The following is an 18,365-nucleotide window of genomic DNA, read 5'->3' on the forward strand; positions in this document are numbered from 1 at the left end:
TGAGGGGTGTAGTTTTTAGAATGGTGTCACTTTGGGGTATTTTCAGCCATATAGACCCCTCAAACTGACTTCAAAAGTGAGATGGTCCCTAAAAAAATGGTTTTGTAAATTTCGTTGTAAAAATGAGAAATCGCTGGCCAAATTTTAACCCTTATAACTTCCTAGCAAAAAAAAAAATGTTGTTTCCAAAATTGTGCTGATGTAAAGTAAACATGTGGGTAATGTTGGGTAATGTTATTTGTTAACTATTTAGTGTCACAACTCTCTCGTTTAACAGAATAAAAATTCAAAATTTGAAAAATGCGAAATGTTCTAAATTTTAGCCAAATTTCCATTTTTTTTCACAAATAAACGCAAAAATTATCGACCTAAATTTACCACTAACATGAAGCCCAATATGTCACGAAAAAACATTCTCAGAACCGCTAGGATCCGTTGAAGCGTTCCTGAGTTATTACCTCAAAGGGACACGGGTCCGAATTGCAAAAAACGGCCAGGTCATAAAGGTCAAAATAGGCTTGGTCATGAAGGGGTTAAAAACAGTTTACCAAGTACCCGATTTACTTATAGGCACTATTGCTTTTACTTATTTACAGCAGGGTATATGCTCATTTAGTTTGTCTTAGGTTATGATACGAGTCCAATATAGAGAATTTAAATGATTGTTAACCCCTTACCGACATCGGGCATAATAGTACGACGATGTCAGATACCCTCCCTTTGATGTGGGCCATTTTCCCAAAGCCGAGTTTGCATCTCGGCTTTGGGAAAATGGCCGCCGCGATCTCTTCTGCGCACGCGCGGCATCCCGCGGCCATTTTCCTGAAGCCCCGTGCAGCAGAGCACTCCATCTGCGCACGCGCGGCCCCAGGAAGATGGCCGCCCCCACCGATGACGGGGTAATAGCGCAGATTGCGCGCTGCTTCTTCACGTGCGCACAGTGGAATCGTCACTGCGACATGCGCACACCACTACGCCACCAACGCAAAGCTGGGGAAGAAAAGAGCGATGTCACCACGCCCACCTGACCAGACCAGCCTGACTGACAGGCGAAAACGGCGACTTTGGTAATGTATTTCGCAGCATAGGTGGGGAATCAGGGTACACTACATACACTATAGTAACGCACAGCGCAGGCCCTATTTAACAGTATTTATATCTCAATCTGAAAAAACGGGGTGACAGGTTCCCTTTAACTAGTTTAAATGCCGCTGTCAAACTGATAGTGGTATTTAAATGGCGCTTCCAGCAATCGTGCCGGAAATACGCACACCGGTGACCCGTCACGTGATCGCGGGTCACCGGTGTCAGCATGACAACCCGAGGTCTCCTGGAGACCTCTATGGTTGGCAATGCCAGATTCTTGTGAGCGCCACCCAGTGGTCAGCGATCATAGCAAGTCAGCAATTCTACTACATAGAGGCGATCTGACCATCGCCTGTATGTAGCAGAGCCGACTGGGTTATGGCAGCTTCTAGTTTCCTATGGAGACTATTAAAGCATGCCAAAAGTAAAACAAACAAAAAAAAAAAAAACACGTTTTTAAAAATATAATTAAAAAAAAATGTAAAAAATAAGTTTACATCACCCCTCCCTTTCACCCCATTCAAAATAAAATAAAAGTAAAAACACCTATTTGGCATCGCCGCGTTCAGAATCACCTGATCAATTAAAAAAAATAAAAAGGATTAACCTGATCGATAAACGGAGTAGCGCGGAAAAAAAATAACCACAAAGACAAAAAGGGCAAAACTATGTTTTTTTTGGTTGCCGCAACATTGCATTAAAATGCAATAACGGGTGATCAAAAGATCGCATCTGCACCAAAACGGCTTCTTTTTTGCGTGCCGAGCTGACGTTTTTAATGATACCATCACCCAGTCAGAGACCCCGAATTTGGAGACACTACGGATATCGGAATAAGGCGCGATTGTTGTTTTATTTTTTTTATTGGTTTGTTTTTTTAAACAAAGTTTGGATTTTTTTTTCACCACTTAAGATAAAAAAGAACCTAGACCCGTTTGGTGTCCTGACCATAATGACCTGGAGAATCATAATGGCAGGTTTAGCATTTAGTGAACATAGTAAAAAAAGCCAAACAAAAAAAAAAAAGTGTGATATTGCACCTTTTTTGCAATTTCACCACACTTGGAATTTTTTTCCCATTTTCTAGTACATGACATGGTAAAACCAATGATTTTGGTCAAAAGTACAACTCGTCCCGCAAAAATTAAGCCCTCACATGGCCATATTCAATTCAGACATCCATTAACCACACTCCATTTTCAGATCTCAATATACAGACTGGCCATGGATATAATGACCAGAACTTCAGGCATATACGAGATTGTCGAATTTGCTTGGGTTAGGGAACCAGCGATAAGTCAGTACACGGACCTGGTTTTACAGATGGTTGACTTCATTGGAGAGTTGAAATATTGCACAATTTACTAATAAGTAAAGCTTTACTTCTTGCATATTGGACGAGACTGCTGCCGTCTACTTTACAGTTATAGGAGTCTGACAGCCGCTCTTCCTGCAAGTCATTTATCAGTTTCTGCAGCTTGCATTTTTTTTTTATAAAATCTTCCTTTGGTCATGTGAAGAATAATCCTACCCCAATCTAAATTCACGTTTAGGAGAAATTAGTAAAGAGTCAATATACACATTTAATATTTTATTCACTACTGTATAAAACACATTTAAGAGAAGCAACCCACATACCAACATAGAAAAATCGGTTTTGAAGTATCAAAACGGAAAGAAGTTTGGAAGTTCATATAAAATTCATCGGGTATTATACAGCTAGTATAAAACGACTCGCTAAAATCAGGCACTTGGCAGGACAGTAGACCATGGAGACATGATGGGTTCACTGCATGGAATGGCAGCACAAGTGGTGTAAGGCTCCATTCATCTCGTCTCAGGTGTCATAGCTTTTGTTGAAGGATGGGGGAACTTTTTGCATGTGAAGAATCACAATGGTAAAAACTGAAATACTGAGTAAATTCTGATAAAACGTGAACTCTTATGTATGTGAATGAGGTCTAAACAAATCAGACATGAGGCTTAGTGACAAATACACAGGACAGACGTCCTAACATATATGGAAATATTGCTTTATATTTATATGAAATTTTATAGTTTGAGCAAAATAGATTAATTAATAGTGATGAGGGATTATGATCAGATAAGGTGTTATCTGAGCATGCTAGGGTGCGATCAAAGTGTCTCAAAAAAATATATTCAAGTGCCCATGGCTGCATATCTCGCTGCTATTATACAATAATTATTGCATGAGTTGGGCTGTCAAACAGCTGCAAGGCATGCAGGCACACCGAAGAAACTTGTTATCACCCGAGCATGCTCAGATAACACCTTATCTGAACCCATTCGCTCGTCATTATACCACTGAGATCTTTGGGACTTCAGAAATAAGGAAAGCACCATATACACCGCAACAATCCTAGTGATCTCCGTGCTAGGATAGAGATAGAACAGCAAGTCCACTGCTAAGCACACTGTGCTGGTAAATACATGGAGCCTGCACAATTCACCCTGCTATTATGAAAGACACATAAAAAGGAGAGCTATACAAAAAGAAAAGACATTAAGGAGATAGTGTTCAGACATGACTAGTGGAGGCATGCGCCCGCACTTTCTAGAGCACTTCAGCTTTACAGAATCTATCATTACACAAATCTGATGTAGGATATTTTACAAGTGAGGCCCCGAAAACACAGTGATCTTATTCCTCCGTGTCAACTTCATCCGGTCTTGTGTTCATCTTTTTTGGCTACATGAGAAAATGCACAAGTTAATAATACAGGACTCCGGTTGTCATGAGAAAAATGAAAGCTGACCTAACAGAACTTCTCTGGGTTTCTTACCTTGCTTCTGGTGCCAGCATCTCTGCAGAAAGAAGAAATACATCTTAATGCACAGCTACGTCCAATACTCATCAATACCTGAACACAATCAATATTGTATACACAGTCATGAGAAAATGTAAGTACAAACTCAGCCCAACAACAACAACACATGACGAATTACACTTATTATTTAGGAATAACTGGGCCAAAATGGCTTGATTATTTTTTCATTAGCAAGTGTGGCCCCTTCTATAAAAGCAGAAGTATTTGGCAGAATGCTGGTCAGAAGCAATTGGATGTGTTTATATGCGTTGGCCACCTAGGGAAACAGTATTTGTTTTTACATAAATACATGTATTTTAAAAATCAGAGTTTCTAACCTTTGTTTAGTCTGCTCTAAGGTGGAGCAGCAGAAATGGGGACAGATTCTCTTAACCCCTTTCATGTTCCGCATATATGGAGCAGCCTCAATAGCTGAGCCCGCTCCTTACACAACTGGCATCTGCATGTAATAGCAGTGACGGGCACAAGCACCAATCTCAGCTGTTTAACCTTTTAAAGATTGTGGTACATCACTGACAGTTTGAAAAGTCATTCTTTGCTGGCAGGGTCCCTTTAAATAACACTAAGTAGGGCCGCTCGGTGCTTCACAGTGAGGCCAATTATTAATTAAATACACCTCCCCACCTGCTTGTTTCCCCTCAATCTCCACCTCTTCTCCCTGACTGACAGCTATGCTTCATAGAGTCAGAGAAGGGCGGAGATAGATGGGTAACAAGCAGGTGGGAAGAGTCTTTACATGCATAGTTTTAGGCGCTCCCTCAAAACATTTGTTCAGAGCGGCCTATTCCTAATCAGTCATTTTATGTTTGTGTGTGAAGCCCATTCACTACTTCCATCTATCCCCCACCCCCTGAAGATTAAATACACACCTGTACTTTGTATCTCCCCCACCTCAGTGTAGATTGTAAGCTCTCATGAGCAGGGTCGTCTTAATTTGCTTTAATTATTGTATTGTTAACATTGTTACTTATGACTGTTGTGTTTGAAACTGTTAAACTGTAAAGCGCTGCGGAATATGTTGGCGCTATAAAAATAAAGATTATTATTATTATTATTATTATTGTAAATCATCCACCACTCATGGAGTCTTTCCAATTACAACTCATCTCACAACAAAAAAACAAAAACAAATAACAGCCCTCATATGCCTACAGCTATGAAAAAAGAAAGTATTTTCAACGTGCTCAATACCATGTTCGAGTTGCTGTGGCTGCATGTCTCGTGGCTGTTCAACAGCAGCAACACACGCAGCCACGGCGACAAACATAGTATTCGAGCATGCCGAAGGTACTTGCTAGCACTCAAGCATGCTTGGATAACACCTTATCCTAGCACAATCGCTTGTCAGTAGTTATAACCGAACCAGAGTTCGCACAGGCACCCTGCTCAAATAAGCCTCCAGAGCCGCCATGGGGTGTTCATCACTGACCCCTGGTGTGAAGGGGTCTTAACTCGCCGAGGTGATCTGACCAGTAAGGCTGGTTTCACACTTGCGTAGGGCTGCCTAGTTCCTCTGTGAAGCCCCGCCCGTTGCCACACCTTTTCCATTCAGCTCCGCCTACGTCGGCATGCGTCCTGCCTAGCTGTCTTTAACATTGGGTACGCAGGCCATGCGAATGTACGCAAATGCCTCCGCATGCGTCGTTTTGACGCTGCGCCGAACGGTGTCAAACGCAACATGCTACATTTTGTTGCGGTCGGCGCAGCGCCAAAACGTGTAGGAGTCGTGGCACCTGCAGGTCTGAGGTAATCTGTTGAATACTTCTGGTTTAGTTGTTCTTTCATCTTTATTTTATTTATTTGGCTTGCTTATTAGAGGTTTTAATTAACCCTTTAATGGTGTGATAGCTAGTCCTAACAGTACATAGATTAGTTATTTGCCTCTTTTCTGTGGTGCCATTTTCTTGGTTTATATGTTTTTAGAATGTTGAATAAAAAATTGTAACTTTTTAAATTACTCAGGTTCTGGCATGTGCAATTTTCTTTGGGTTCACCGAGATTCACTTTTTGTATTGAAGAACTGAAAAATTAAACTTTTTGAGGATATTCTAATTTTTGGAGAAGCACCTGAAAGATACCAATGAGGTAAATGGCAGAGGAGGAGAGGTAAATACAGAATAAAACAGCAGCTAAACTACAGAAGATTTTGCGTCTAATACTTGGGCAGAAATAAAATAAATCGCAATACCTGCTTGATGCTCCCCAGTGACCTAGAGCACCGTCGTCTCTGATCATTCTGGCATTCTCTTCCATATTCCTTTTTCTCATTTCATCATGGTAAGAGCGGCGGGTGTTATTCTGACGGTACAGGCTGTTAATTCTAGGTGCCACAACTGCATGCCCCCTCGTCTGGTTCCTAGAATACATTGCACCAAGGCTCCCTGGTGCGGAGACAAAAGAACACAAATTATGTCAGTAATGTAGTAATATACAGATACATTTATGAACAGAGGCAAATCAGCGTTCAACATCCAACGGCCATGGAGAGGTCACAGGCCTCTGATCCCTGTTGGAACTACAGCAGAAATACCTAGCAATGCTTTAGCCCTTTCAGGAAGCGGCATTTTAGATTTTCAGAGCATAAGAAGTATAACTGGACTCACACTGGATCCAAGTAGCTTTCCACTACATACAAGACATACAATTCAAATCAGCTCATCAGATACAATCATTTCACATAACTCAACCAGTTTCGCTTCACCTGGTGAGAAAGCCTAGCGAGGTGAAACCGGTCACGTTCTGTACAATTAGTGTATTTGATGAGCTGATTTAAATCGTATATCCTTTATTTAGTGGAAAGTATCTTTTAACCCCTTCATGACCGGGGGCATTTTCATTTTTTTGCTCCCCTTCTTCCCAGAGTCATAACTTTTTCATTTTTCCGTCAATATGGCCATGTGAGGACTTTTTTGCGGGACGAGTTGTACTTTTGAATGACCCCATTGGTTTTACCATATAGTGTACTGGAAAACGGGGAAAAAAATTCCAAGTGTGACGAAATTGCAAAAAAAAGTGCAATTCCACAGTCTGTTTATTTATTTTTTACCATGTTCACTAAATGCCAAAACTGACCTGCCATTATGATTCTCCAGGATTCCGAGTTCATCGATACCAAAGATGTCTAGATTTTTTTTTTTTTTTTTTTTTTTCACCACTTAAACAGTGTCATTTTCCGAGATCTCCATTTCTTGTGATCTGGGGCTGGGCGAGGGCTTATTTTTTGCGTGCCGAGCTGACAATTTAATGATACCATTTTAATCACCCATTATTGTATTTTAATGTAATAAAAAATAATTCTGCCATTTTTATTTTTTTGCTACGCCGTTTACCGATCGGAATCGTTGGGTACAGCCGGGACCAGCTGCTTCGAAAGCATCACCAAACCAGGGATTCAAGCTTCAGGAGGCTAATTTGCATATTCCAGGTGCCTTCTGGGAGAAGCGAAGTCTCCCTAAGCTAGAAGATCGTTGGGTACAGCCGGGACCAGCTGCTTCGAAAGCATCACCAAACCAGGGATTCAAGCTTCAGGAGGCTAATTTGCATATTCCAGGTGCCTTCTGGGAGAAGCGAAGTCTCCCTAAGCTAGAAGATCGTTGGGTACAGCCGGGACCAGCTGCTTCGAAAGCATCACCAAACCAGGGATTCAAGCTTCAGGAGGCTAATTTGCATATTCCAGGTGCCTTCTGGGAGAAGCGAAGTCTCCCTAAGCTAGAAGATCGTTGGGTACAGCCGGGACCAGCTGCTTCGAAAGCATCACCAAACCAGGGATTCAAGCTTCAGGAGGCTAATTTGCATATTCCAGGTGCCTTCTGGGAGAAGCGAAGTCTCCCTAAGCTAGAAGATCGTTGGGTACAGCCGGGACCAGCTGCTTCGAAAGCATCACCAAACCAGGGATTCAAGCTTCAGGAGGCTAATTTGCATATTCCAGGTGCCTTCTGGGAGAAGCGAAGTCTCCCTAAGCTAGAAGATCGTTGGGTACAGCCGGGACCAGCTGCTTCGAAAGCATCACCAAACCAGGGATTCAAGCTTCAGGAGGCTAATTTGCATATTCCAGGTGCCTTCTGGGAGAAGCGAAGTCTCCCTAAGCTAGAAGATCGTTGGGTACAGCCGGGACCAGCTGCTTCGAAAGCATCACCAAACCAGGGATTCAAGCTTCAGGAGGCTAATTTGCATATTCCAGGTGCCTTCTGGGAGAAGCGAAGTCTCCCTAAGCTAGAAGATCGTTGGGTACAGCCGGGACCAGCTGCTTCGAAAGCATCACCAAACCAGGGATTCAAGCTTCAGGAGGCTAATTTGCATATTCCAGGTGCCTTCTGGGAGAAGCGAAGTCTCCCTAAGCTAGAAGATCGTTGGGTACAGCCGGGACCAGCTGCTTCGAAAGCATCACCAAACCAGGGATTCAAGCTTCAGGAGGCTAAATTGCATATTCCAGGTGCCTTCTGGGAGAAGCGAAGTCTCCCTAAGCTAGAAGATCGTTGGGTACAGCCGGGACCAGCTGCTTGGAAAGCATCACCGAATTTTTGCCTGTAGGACATTATTGCAAGAGAGCTTGGCTGAGTAGATTACACAAGAAGGAAAACACACAGCAAGTCAGCAGGATCTAGGAGCAACATGGCAGATGTGACAACCTACATGGTGAGCTGCAGCATGTGCTACATGTTCACAGATCGACCAGAAGAAGAATCCAATTTCACCTGTCAGAAGTGTAGACTAGTGGCCCTTTTAGAAGAAAAGGTGCGGGGTCTGGAAGAAAGAATAGCAACTTTGAAACTCATCAAAGAGAATGAAGACTTTCTAGACAGAACAGAAGCATCTCTACTGGTCACAGAAGGTGCAAAAAGTGTCAGAGAACCTCCAAAAGCAGATGAGTGGAAGCATGTGACCAAAAGAAGCAAGAAGACCATGGAGAAATCACCAACCACACAACTGAAGAACCGATATCAAATCTTTGTAGAGGATGAAGATGGCACACCTAAGAATGAAGCAATACCAGCAAGCAAAAAAGAAAAGGGCACACAGCAACAAGTGACAGCAAAAAGTACAGCCAAGAAGCAACGAAGAGTGGTGGTGGTGGGAGACTCACTACTGAGAGGCACAGAAGCAGCCATCTGCAGACCGGACATAACTGCAAGAGAAGTATGCTGCCTTCCAGGTGCGATGATCAAGGATGTGACCGATAGGATACCAAAGCTCTTCAGCTCCAAGGACGTCCACCCATTTCTTCTGATACATGTTGGCACCAATGACACGGCAAGGAAGGACCTACCGACAATCTGCAAGGACTTTGAAGAGTTGGGGAAGAAAGTAAAGGAACTGGATGCACAGGTAGTTTTTTCTTCTATCCTTCCAGTAGACGGGCATGGCACCAGGAGATGGAACAGGATCCTTGATGCAAACAACTGGCTAACACGATGGTGCAGACAACAAGGATTCGGATTCCTGGACCACGGTGTGAATTACTGGTATGATGGACTCCTCGCCAGAGACGGACTACACCTCAACAAACCTGGGAAACACACATTCGCCAGAAGACTCGCTACACTCATCAGGAGGGCGTTAAACTAGAAGAAGAGGGGACGGGAAGAAAAACAGACTCGAACAAAGACGACCCAGGAAAACATACTCTGAAGGGAGGTAAGAACATTTCTAAAACAATCCACAGTGAGGAGATTGGAACAAAACAAAATCCTCTAAACTGCATGCTCGCAAACGCCAGAAGCCTGACAAACAAGATGGAAGAACTAGAAGCAGAAATATCTACAGGTAACTTTGACATAGTGGGAATAACCGAGACATGGTTAGATGAAAGCTATGACTGGGCAGTCAACTTACAGGGTTACAGTCTGTTTAGAAAGGATCGTAAAAATCGGAGAGGAGGAGGGGTTTGTCTCTATGTAAAGTCTTGTCTAAAGTCCACTTTAAGGGAGGATATTAGCGAAGGGAATGAGGATGTCGAGTCCATATGGGTTGAAATTCATGGAGGGAAAAATGGTAACAAAATTCTCATTGGGGTCTGTTACAAACCCCCAAATATAACAGAAAGCATGGAAAGTCTACTTCTAAAGCAGATAGATGAAGCTGCAACCCATAATGAGGTCCTGGTTATGGGGGACTTTAACTACCCGGATATTAACTGGGAAACAGAAACCTGTGAAACCCATAAAGGCAACAGGTTTCTGCTAATAACCAAGAAAAATTATCTTTCACAATTGGTGCAGAATCCAACCAGAGGAGCAGCACTTTTAGACCTAATACTATCTAATAGACCTGACAGAATAACAAATCTGCAGGTGGTCGGGCATTTAGGAAATAGCGACCACAATATTGTGCAGTTTCACCTGTCTTTCACTAGGGGGACTTGTCAGGGAGTCACAAAAACATTGAACTTTAGGAAGGCAAAGTTTGAACAGCTTAGAGATGCCCTTAATCTGGTAGACTGGGACAATATCCTCAGAAATAAGAATACAGATAATAAATGGGAAATGTTTAAGAACATCCTAAATAGGCAGTGTAAGCGGTTTATACCTTGTGGGAATAAAAGGACTAGAAATAGGAAAAACCCAATGTGGCTAAACAAAGAAGTAAGACAGGCAATTAACAGTAAAAAGAAAGCATTTGCACTACTAAAGCAGGATGGCACCATTGAAGCTCTAAAAAACTATAGGGAGAAAAATACTTTATCTAAAAAACTAATTAAAGCTGCCAAAAAGGAAACAGAGAAGCACATTGCTAAGGAGAGTAAAACTAATCCCAAACTGTTCTTCAACTATATCAATAGTAAAAGAATAAAAACTGAAAATGTAGGCCCCTTAAAAAATAGTGAGGAAAGAATGGTTGTAGATGACGAGGAAAAAGCTAACATATTAAACACCTTCTTCTCCACGGTATTCACGGTGGAAAATGAAATGCTAGGTGAAATCCCAAAAAACAATGAAAACCATATATTAAGGGTCACCAATCTAACCCAAGAAGAGGTGCGAAACCGGCTAAATAAGATTAAAATAGATAAATCTCCGGGTCCGGATGGCATACACCCACGAGTACTAAGAGAACTAAGTAATGTAATAGATAAACCATTATTTCTTATTTTTAGTGACTCTATAGCGACAGGGTCTGTTCCGCAGGACTGGCGCATAGCAAATGTGGTGCCAATATTCAAAAAGGGCTCTAAAAGTGAACCTGGAAATTATAGGCCAGTAAGTCTAACCTCTATTGTTGGTAAAATATTTGAAGGGTTTCTGAGGGATGTTATTCTGGATTATCTCAATGAGAATAACTGTTTAACTCCATATCAGCATGGGTTTATGAGAAATCGCTCCTGTCAAACCAATCTAATCAGTTTTTATGAAGAGGTAAGCTATAGGCTGGACCACGGTGAGTCATTGGACGTGGTATATCTCGATTTTTCCAAAGCGTTTGATACCGTGCCGCACAAGAGGTTGGTACACAAAATGAGAATGCTTGGTCTGGGGGAAAATGTGTGTAAATGGGTTAGTAACTGGCTTAGTGATAGAAAGCAGAGGGTGGTTATAAATGGTATAGTCTCTAACTGGGTCGCTGTGACCAGTGGGGTACCGCAGGGGTCAGTATTGGGACCTGTTCTCTTCAACATATTCATTAATGATCTGGTAAAAGGTTTACACAGTAAAATATCGATATTTGCAGATGATACAAAACTATGTAAAGCAGTTAATACAAGAGAAGATAGTATTCTGCTACAGATGGATCTGGATAAGTTGGAAACTTGGGCTGAAAGGTGGCAGATGAGGTTTAACAATGATAAATGTAAGGTTATACACATGGGAAGAGGGAATCAATATCACCATTACACACTGAACGGGAAACCACTGGGTAAATCTGACAGGGAGAAGGACTTGGGGATCCTAGTTAATGATAAACTTACCTGGAGCAGCCAGTGCCAGGCAGCAGCTGCCAAGGCAAACAGGATCATGGGGTGCATTAAAAGAGGTCTGGATACACATGATGAGAGCATTATACTGCCTCTGTACAAATCCCTAGTTAGACCGCACATGGAGTACTGTGTCCAGTTTTGGGCACCGGTGCTCAGGAAGGATATAATGGAACTAGAGAGAGTACAAAGGAGGGCAACAAAATTAATAAAGGGGATGGGAGAACTACAATACCCAGATAGATTAGCAAAATTAGGATTATTTAGTCTAGAAAAAAGACGACTGAGGGGCGATCTAATAACCATGTATAAGTATATAAGGGGACAATACAAATATCTCGCTGAGGATCTGTTTATACCAAGGAAGGTGACGGGCACAAGGGGGCATTCTTTGCGTCTAGAGGAGAGAAGGTTTTTCCACCAACATAGAAGAGGATTCTTTACTGTTAGGGCAGTGAGAATCTGGAATTGCTTGCCTGAGGAGGTGGTGATGGCGAACTCAGTCGAGGGGTTCAAGAGAGGCCTGGATGTCTTCCTGGAGCAGAACAATATTGTATCATACAATTATTAGGTTCTGTAGAAGGACGTAGATCTGGGTATTTATTATGATGGAATATAGGCTGAACTGGATGGACAAATGTCTTTTTTCGGCCTTACTAACTATGTTACTATGTTACTATGAATAATAGCTTGATAAATCGGGTAATTCTGAACGCGGCAATACCAAATGTGTATGTTTGATTTTTTTATTTTATTTTGAAGGAGGTGATTTTATCTTTGGTATTTTATTTAATTATAATATTTTTACAATTTTTTTTTTTTTACACTTTATGCATGCGTCAATAGTATCTATGGGAGACTAGAAGATGCAGTTGTTCGATTACCTTTGCTACACACTGGCGATGATCAGATCAGCGACCACCGGGCGGCGCTCATAGCAATCCGGCTATGACAACCATAGAGGTCTGGTGGAGACATCTGGTTGTCATGCCAGCCCGTTGGTGACCCGAGATCACATGACGGGGGTCACCGATGGGCGGGATTTCGGATGCGCTTCCAGTAAGCGTGAGTTAAACGCCGCTGTCAGATTGACAGCAGCATTTAACAGGTTGATGGAATTGCGATCAACCAGTGGCTGCTAGAGGCACATGTCAGCTGTCCAAAACAACTGACATGTGCCGGGAAAGATGTGGGCTCAGAGGAAGAACCCACATGAAAGGGATGGATTCAGACGTGGGCGTATTATATTTCTTTCTCCTCTCTAATGTCTCCCAATAATCTATGGCTATTCAAGTTAAAATTTCATCAACGTTCAGAGAAGATACTCTTAGCACATGAGCATGCTCAGATAACACCTTATCCGAGCCTGTTCGCTCATCTCTAGTAATTAGCTGTAGAGACATGTTGCTTTTCTGAATATGTCAGCAATGTCCACTGACGGGAGGAAAGAAAGGAAATAAAGACTCCAGACACAATAGATTAAAGAGGGTGAAGCCAAAATACACAAATATTGACAGGTTAGGCTAACAATATTATGTGAATAAGGGTCCCTGACAGATTATGTTAGAGAGCTAAAAATTCAGCATGTCAGATTTGGAATGCCGATCACTCAGTCTCGAATAGATAATTTGCCACCAGATATATCCGATATGCTAGAGGGTCTCTGAAAGAACACAGGAGCGCACGGAAAAGATACAAAGTAAGAATGCTGCTCTCATGGAAGTAGAAACCCCATGATTTCAACAACTATAAAAGACAAAAAAAAACAAAAAACCTATCATATTCTATGATCTTCCCAACAAAGCAAGTTACTTCCCCCCCAGAGCTGGACTCATAGCTACACTGATCAGTACTGTTAGACACAGCACGGAGGACATTACTGTAGGTGAGTGCTAAATAAGGAATGCTGCTCAGGTGTCCATGCCGTATATTGGAATCACAGCAGCTAGTCACCTCCCACCAAGTCAGAGTTAAATGCAAAATAAGAGCTAGAGACTTCAGAGAGGAAAACTGATCTTTCAGGGCCTCATACACTACACAAATATGGGTTGTATTTTTTCAGGCAATGATCCTGCCAGTGCTTATGATCAGCAAAGAAATAAATAAAAATAAAAAAATAAAAAACACACACACACACACACACACCACAACAGGAGGCCCGTCAATCTTTAGAATGATAAAGAAAATTTGTTGGATTTGTTTGTTGGATTTGTTGGTTGGATTTGTTGGTCAAAATGAACAACTGTTTGTTTCATTCGACCAGACGACCATTGTTTGTTATGGTTGAAGCAGACTGATGTGTATGGGGTCTACAATTATCACCTAACAAAGTGAGATAACAGCACGGTGGCTCAGTGGTTAGCACTGCAGCCTAGAAGCTGGGGTCCTGGGTTCAAATCCCACCAAGGACAACATCTGCAAGGAGTTTGTATGTTCTCCCCTGTGTTTGGGTAAGTTTCCTCCGGGTTCTACGGTTTCCTCCCACATTCCAAAGACATACGGACAGGGAATGTAGATTGTGAGCCCCATTGGGGACAGCGATGATAATGTGTGCAAAACTGTAAAGCGCTGCGGAATAGGTTAGCGCTATATAAAAATAAAAGATTATTATTAGAACAGTGCAGGCGAGACTAACTTATAACAGAAAAAGAACGGAGCAGCCCCCTGTGAGCAATTCTAGGTGTATTTCCACATTTATCATCTTGTACCCAAAAATACCAAGGAACAAACCTGGTACGGCTACAGGGGCTCTGTAACTTCTGAACACATCTTCAGCAGGGACATCTTGGGAGACATCAGCAAATGGAGTTGTCTTTTCAGAATTTTGACCCATGTCACACTGATCCTAAGAGAGAAGGTCGCAATTAGAAGAGATTTACGTATTACATTAACATAACACTTCTACATAGTGGCAGATTACACCAGAATATGCTAAAAAAAAAAAAAAAAAAAAAGATATAAAATTGGGGTCAGCTGGAAAGACAACGCAATAAGGTCTTGCTCTGATAAGAAGATATGAAATGAATAGAACAATAGCTGCCTGGCAAAGTTGTGTTACCACAACAGCATAATATACAGGGATTTTGGAACGATCGATACTTGAGAAGAATGGGTAAATTCTGCACTGCCTGAATGGAGGACACCGTTGATGGATTCATGCCATTTTAACGCGTTTCACACTTTTTCAGGACAAACCACAATCCTAAAGAAGAAGTGTGAAACTCCAAAACGCGTTGAAAAATAAACCGCATTTTATTTAATCAGTGTCTGACTTCATCCATCAATGGTCTCCTTCATTCAGGCAGTGAAGGATTTACTCAACTCTTCTCCAATATCAATCAAAAAAAAAAAATTTAAAAAAAATGTTGCTTAAATGTAAAAAAACAATTGTAGAATTGCATTTTTTTTTTTTTTTTTTTTTTTTTTTTTTTTTTTTTTTTTTTTTTTTTTACACACACACATTTAATGGTAAAAATGAATGGTTTAATTCAGAGCTACAGCTCGTCCTGAGGAAAAAAAAGCCACAAGCCATGATACAGCCATGTGAATGGAAAATAAAAAAAGTTGTGGGTCTTCGAGGGGGAGGGAGAAAATGTAAAAAAAAAAAAAAAAAAAAAAATTAAAATTGCCTGTGGAGCGAAGAGGTTAAAAGAATCTTTCAGCAAATACCTTTACATGGCCAGTCCGTTCCTCCATTACTGAGAAATCACCAATTGTATTGATATGCTTCCTTTTTTGCTTGACTGACAACCTCTATGCTGTGTGACATCAGGTAAAGGAGCAACCAGTCAAGCAGGAAAATGCATTACTGGGCAGGGAATAGCACTACAGAGACAAAAGCTTCAGATCTACCATAGTACTTCAGTCTCATTTCCATATCAATTCAAATGCGGATTTCTCAGTAATGGAGGAACAGACTTTGAAAGAGCTACATGCACAAATACCTTGGGGGTGAAATAGTGCTAGTAGATTCCCATTATGCCATACAGTACATACTAGCCATGATTACTAGCTTGGAAGTGGGAAATCATCTGTAGTCACATCACTTACACAGTAGACAGCGATTTTACAATTAAGGTACCTGATGATGAAACAGGATATCGCCTTCCATCAGAACCCCGCAGAATTCGCACGGAATCATGACAGGATTGAGAGCAGGAGGGGAGGATGACCTGAGATTTTCAAAGAAGTCCAGCACTGGACTGGGTGAACGTCTTCTGACAGAGGAAGGAGCACCTGGACCACAAGCAGACTTTGAAAAAAATAAAAAATAAATAAATAAATGTAGGGATTTTTGTGCACTCACCGTAAAATCCTTTTATCCGAGCCATTCATTGGGATACACAGACTGTGGGTGTATGCTGCTGCCAATAGGAGGCTGACACCAAGTGATACAAAGAAAGTTAGCTCCTCCCCTGCAGTATACACCCTCCTGCTGGCTCTCAGCTAACCAGTTCGGTGCAAAAGCAGTAGGAGATCAATAACATATGAGCGTATAACATGTCACATTATGACAGAATAGCATTTCAAATTATAAAACAAGCACAAGCTAATAACAGGGTGGGAGCTGTGTCCCAATGATTGGCTCGGAGAAAAGGATTTTACAGTGAGTACAAAAAAATCCCTATTTCTCCTTCACCTCATTGGGGGACACAGACCATGGGACATCCCAAAGCAGTCCCTGGGTGGGGACAACATCAGATTATGCCCTGTGTAACCGCTACTGACAAGTGCACCACCGCGGCCTGCAGAGTCCGCCTGCCCAGACTCACATCTGTGGAAGTTTGGGAATTATAGTGCTTCAAGAATGCATGCGGACTGGACGAACCCGCAAGCTTGGAGGTGTGCTTTGCTGACGCCTGGTGCCTAGAACCCAAGAACTCAATAGACAGGGAGATAGGCTAACATCTAACACGGAAGGACTCCTGGATGGTGTAACGAATCCACCAGGCTAACATGGCATTGTCCGATTGAATTCGAATGGGGTGAGCTGCCAGAAGGAAGTGGACTTGCTGTAGAATTAGCCGTACTGTTCGGATCACCAGAACAATGATCAGGAGAAGAGGACTGGCATCAGTGTCAAGGTAAAAATATACGTTTTTATACCCTTTTGTACTTTTATATATTCTTATGCTGTGAAACAATAAGTTTTTCCCTTTGCTTGCTAAATGCAAATTTAACTGTATTTAAGATGGCTGCCAGTATTCACTTTTGCCTTAGTTTTTGTACTTGCCAAGAATCTACTTTCGTTTCTGAAGCTAAAGTATCGTTTCTGGAGAAATGGAAACTTAACAAGATGTGGACAAAGGAAGATTCATCAGATGATGTCATAGCCAATCAGAGGGACTGAATACTAGATACATTGCTTAAACCCCGCCTAACCCCGCCCTCTGCACACCTTCCCCCAATGGACTATATAATGTTATGTATATGAAATAAAGAGTTCAGTTGCTGTGAGGTTACCACTACGTGTGGAAGCATAAGCAGACTCTGAGTTTGAACCAGCATTGTGTCTGACTCATTCTTCACTTCGGTACCACTGCTTTAAATCTGATTTGGAATGACTGGTGGATGAAGGGTATTGTCGTGACGACCCCGACAATTTGGCGCAACCAACGTGGGGCGTGGCCCGCGATCCGAGACCCCCTGGACCCATGCCTGGACGTCCGTGGACGACACCCGTAGTGGCTGACCTCGAGGACTGATCACCCTCCAAACACGGTAAGTGGAGATCGCATACTATGTATGTGTCACACTTGCTAGTGTTTCAGCCATTATTGGTTAGTCTGTGGTCTCCTTGGGTCTGGGGAGTGACTGGTCGAGTGGTGAGACCGAGCGCGATCCCGTGCCACGCTTCGAACCAGCAACTGAGAGACGTCGCACTCTGCGCGTCCTCGTGTACACCACACCTCCTCCACCGGTCATTGTACTCCATTCAACCACCCTACCCGTGACTGTTGCCTAGTAGTGATAGAGTGAAAGATTGAGAAGTTTGTGGATTGGGATAGGAGACGTAGCCTCTGTGATATTGCACGCACATACATCGGTAATTAAGACGTCCCAAGAGGGGGACCACCAGAAACACTTGCACACACTTGCACATATCGGTAATTAAGACGTCCCAAGAGGGGGACCACCAGAAACACTTGCACACACTTGCACATATCGGTAATTAAGACGTCCCAAGAGGGGGACCACCAGAAACACAGTGGAGGGGTCTCACTAGGAGACAGCCTCCCAACGTTTAGAATATCGTGACAGGACAGACTGTAATCACTGGTGTTCAGGTTAGGGAAAAATATTGAGCGCGAGGCTCTTTATTCATAACACGTGGAGCGCGAGGCTCCGTGTTAGGACACACGTGTTGCTGTCGCTGTCAGCGGCCTACTGCAGAAGGGCGTAGTATTCTGTGAGTCATGTTACGTCTCTTATGGCAGAAGAAGTCCGTGCCCCACGAGTTAGATGAGGATGCTGTGGAAGTCAAGACAATAGAAGAGTCACGGGAGGGCAAGAAGGCAGTC

The 18,365-nt window shown here is 42.4% G+C and overlaps 1 protein-coding gene across 3 annotated transcripts in view; it reads right to left on the reverse strand.

Moving 5' to 3' along the window:
* Positions 1-2,662: 2,662 nt before the first annotated feature.
* TRAFD1 (TRAF-type zinc finger domain containing 1) overlaps positions 2,663-18,365 on the reverse strand; it is a 75,034-nt gene continuing 59,331 nt past the window's right edge. For 2 of the 3 annotated variants that reach the window (XM_069754799.1, XM_069754804.1), the window contains 5 exons: positions 15,926-16,096; positions 14,575-14,689; positions 6,124-6,316; positions 3,891-3,912; positions 3,607-3,796 (listed from right to left, as the gene is read on the reverse strand). In XM_069754799.1, the coding sequence (XP_069610900.1) occupies positions 3,749-3,796; positions 3,891-3,912; positions 6,124-6,316; positions 14,575-14,689; positions 15,926-16,096 (549 nt within the window). In that variant the 3' untranslated portion in view covers positions 3,607-3,748. Of the gene's footprint in view, positions 3,797-3,890; positions 3,913-6,123; positions 6,317-14,574; positions 14,690-15,925; positions 16,097-18,365 lie in introns of all 3 variants that reach the window. The other variant, XM_069754812.1, reaches the window with a different exon arrangement.

Source organism: Ranitomeya imitator, chromosome 1 (genome assembly GCF_032444005.1).
Source record: "Ranitomeya imitator isolate aRanImi1 chromosome 1, aRanImi1.pri, whole genome shotgun sequence".
Taxonomy (NCBI): domain Eukaryota; kingdom Metazoa; phylum Chordata; class Amphibia; order Anura; family Dendrobatidae; genus Ranitomeya; species Ranitomeya imitator.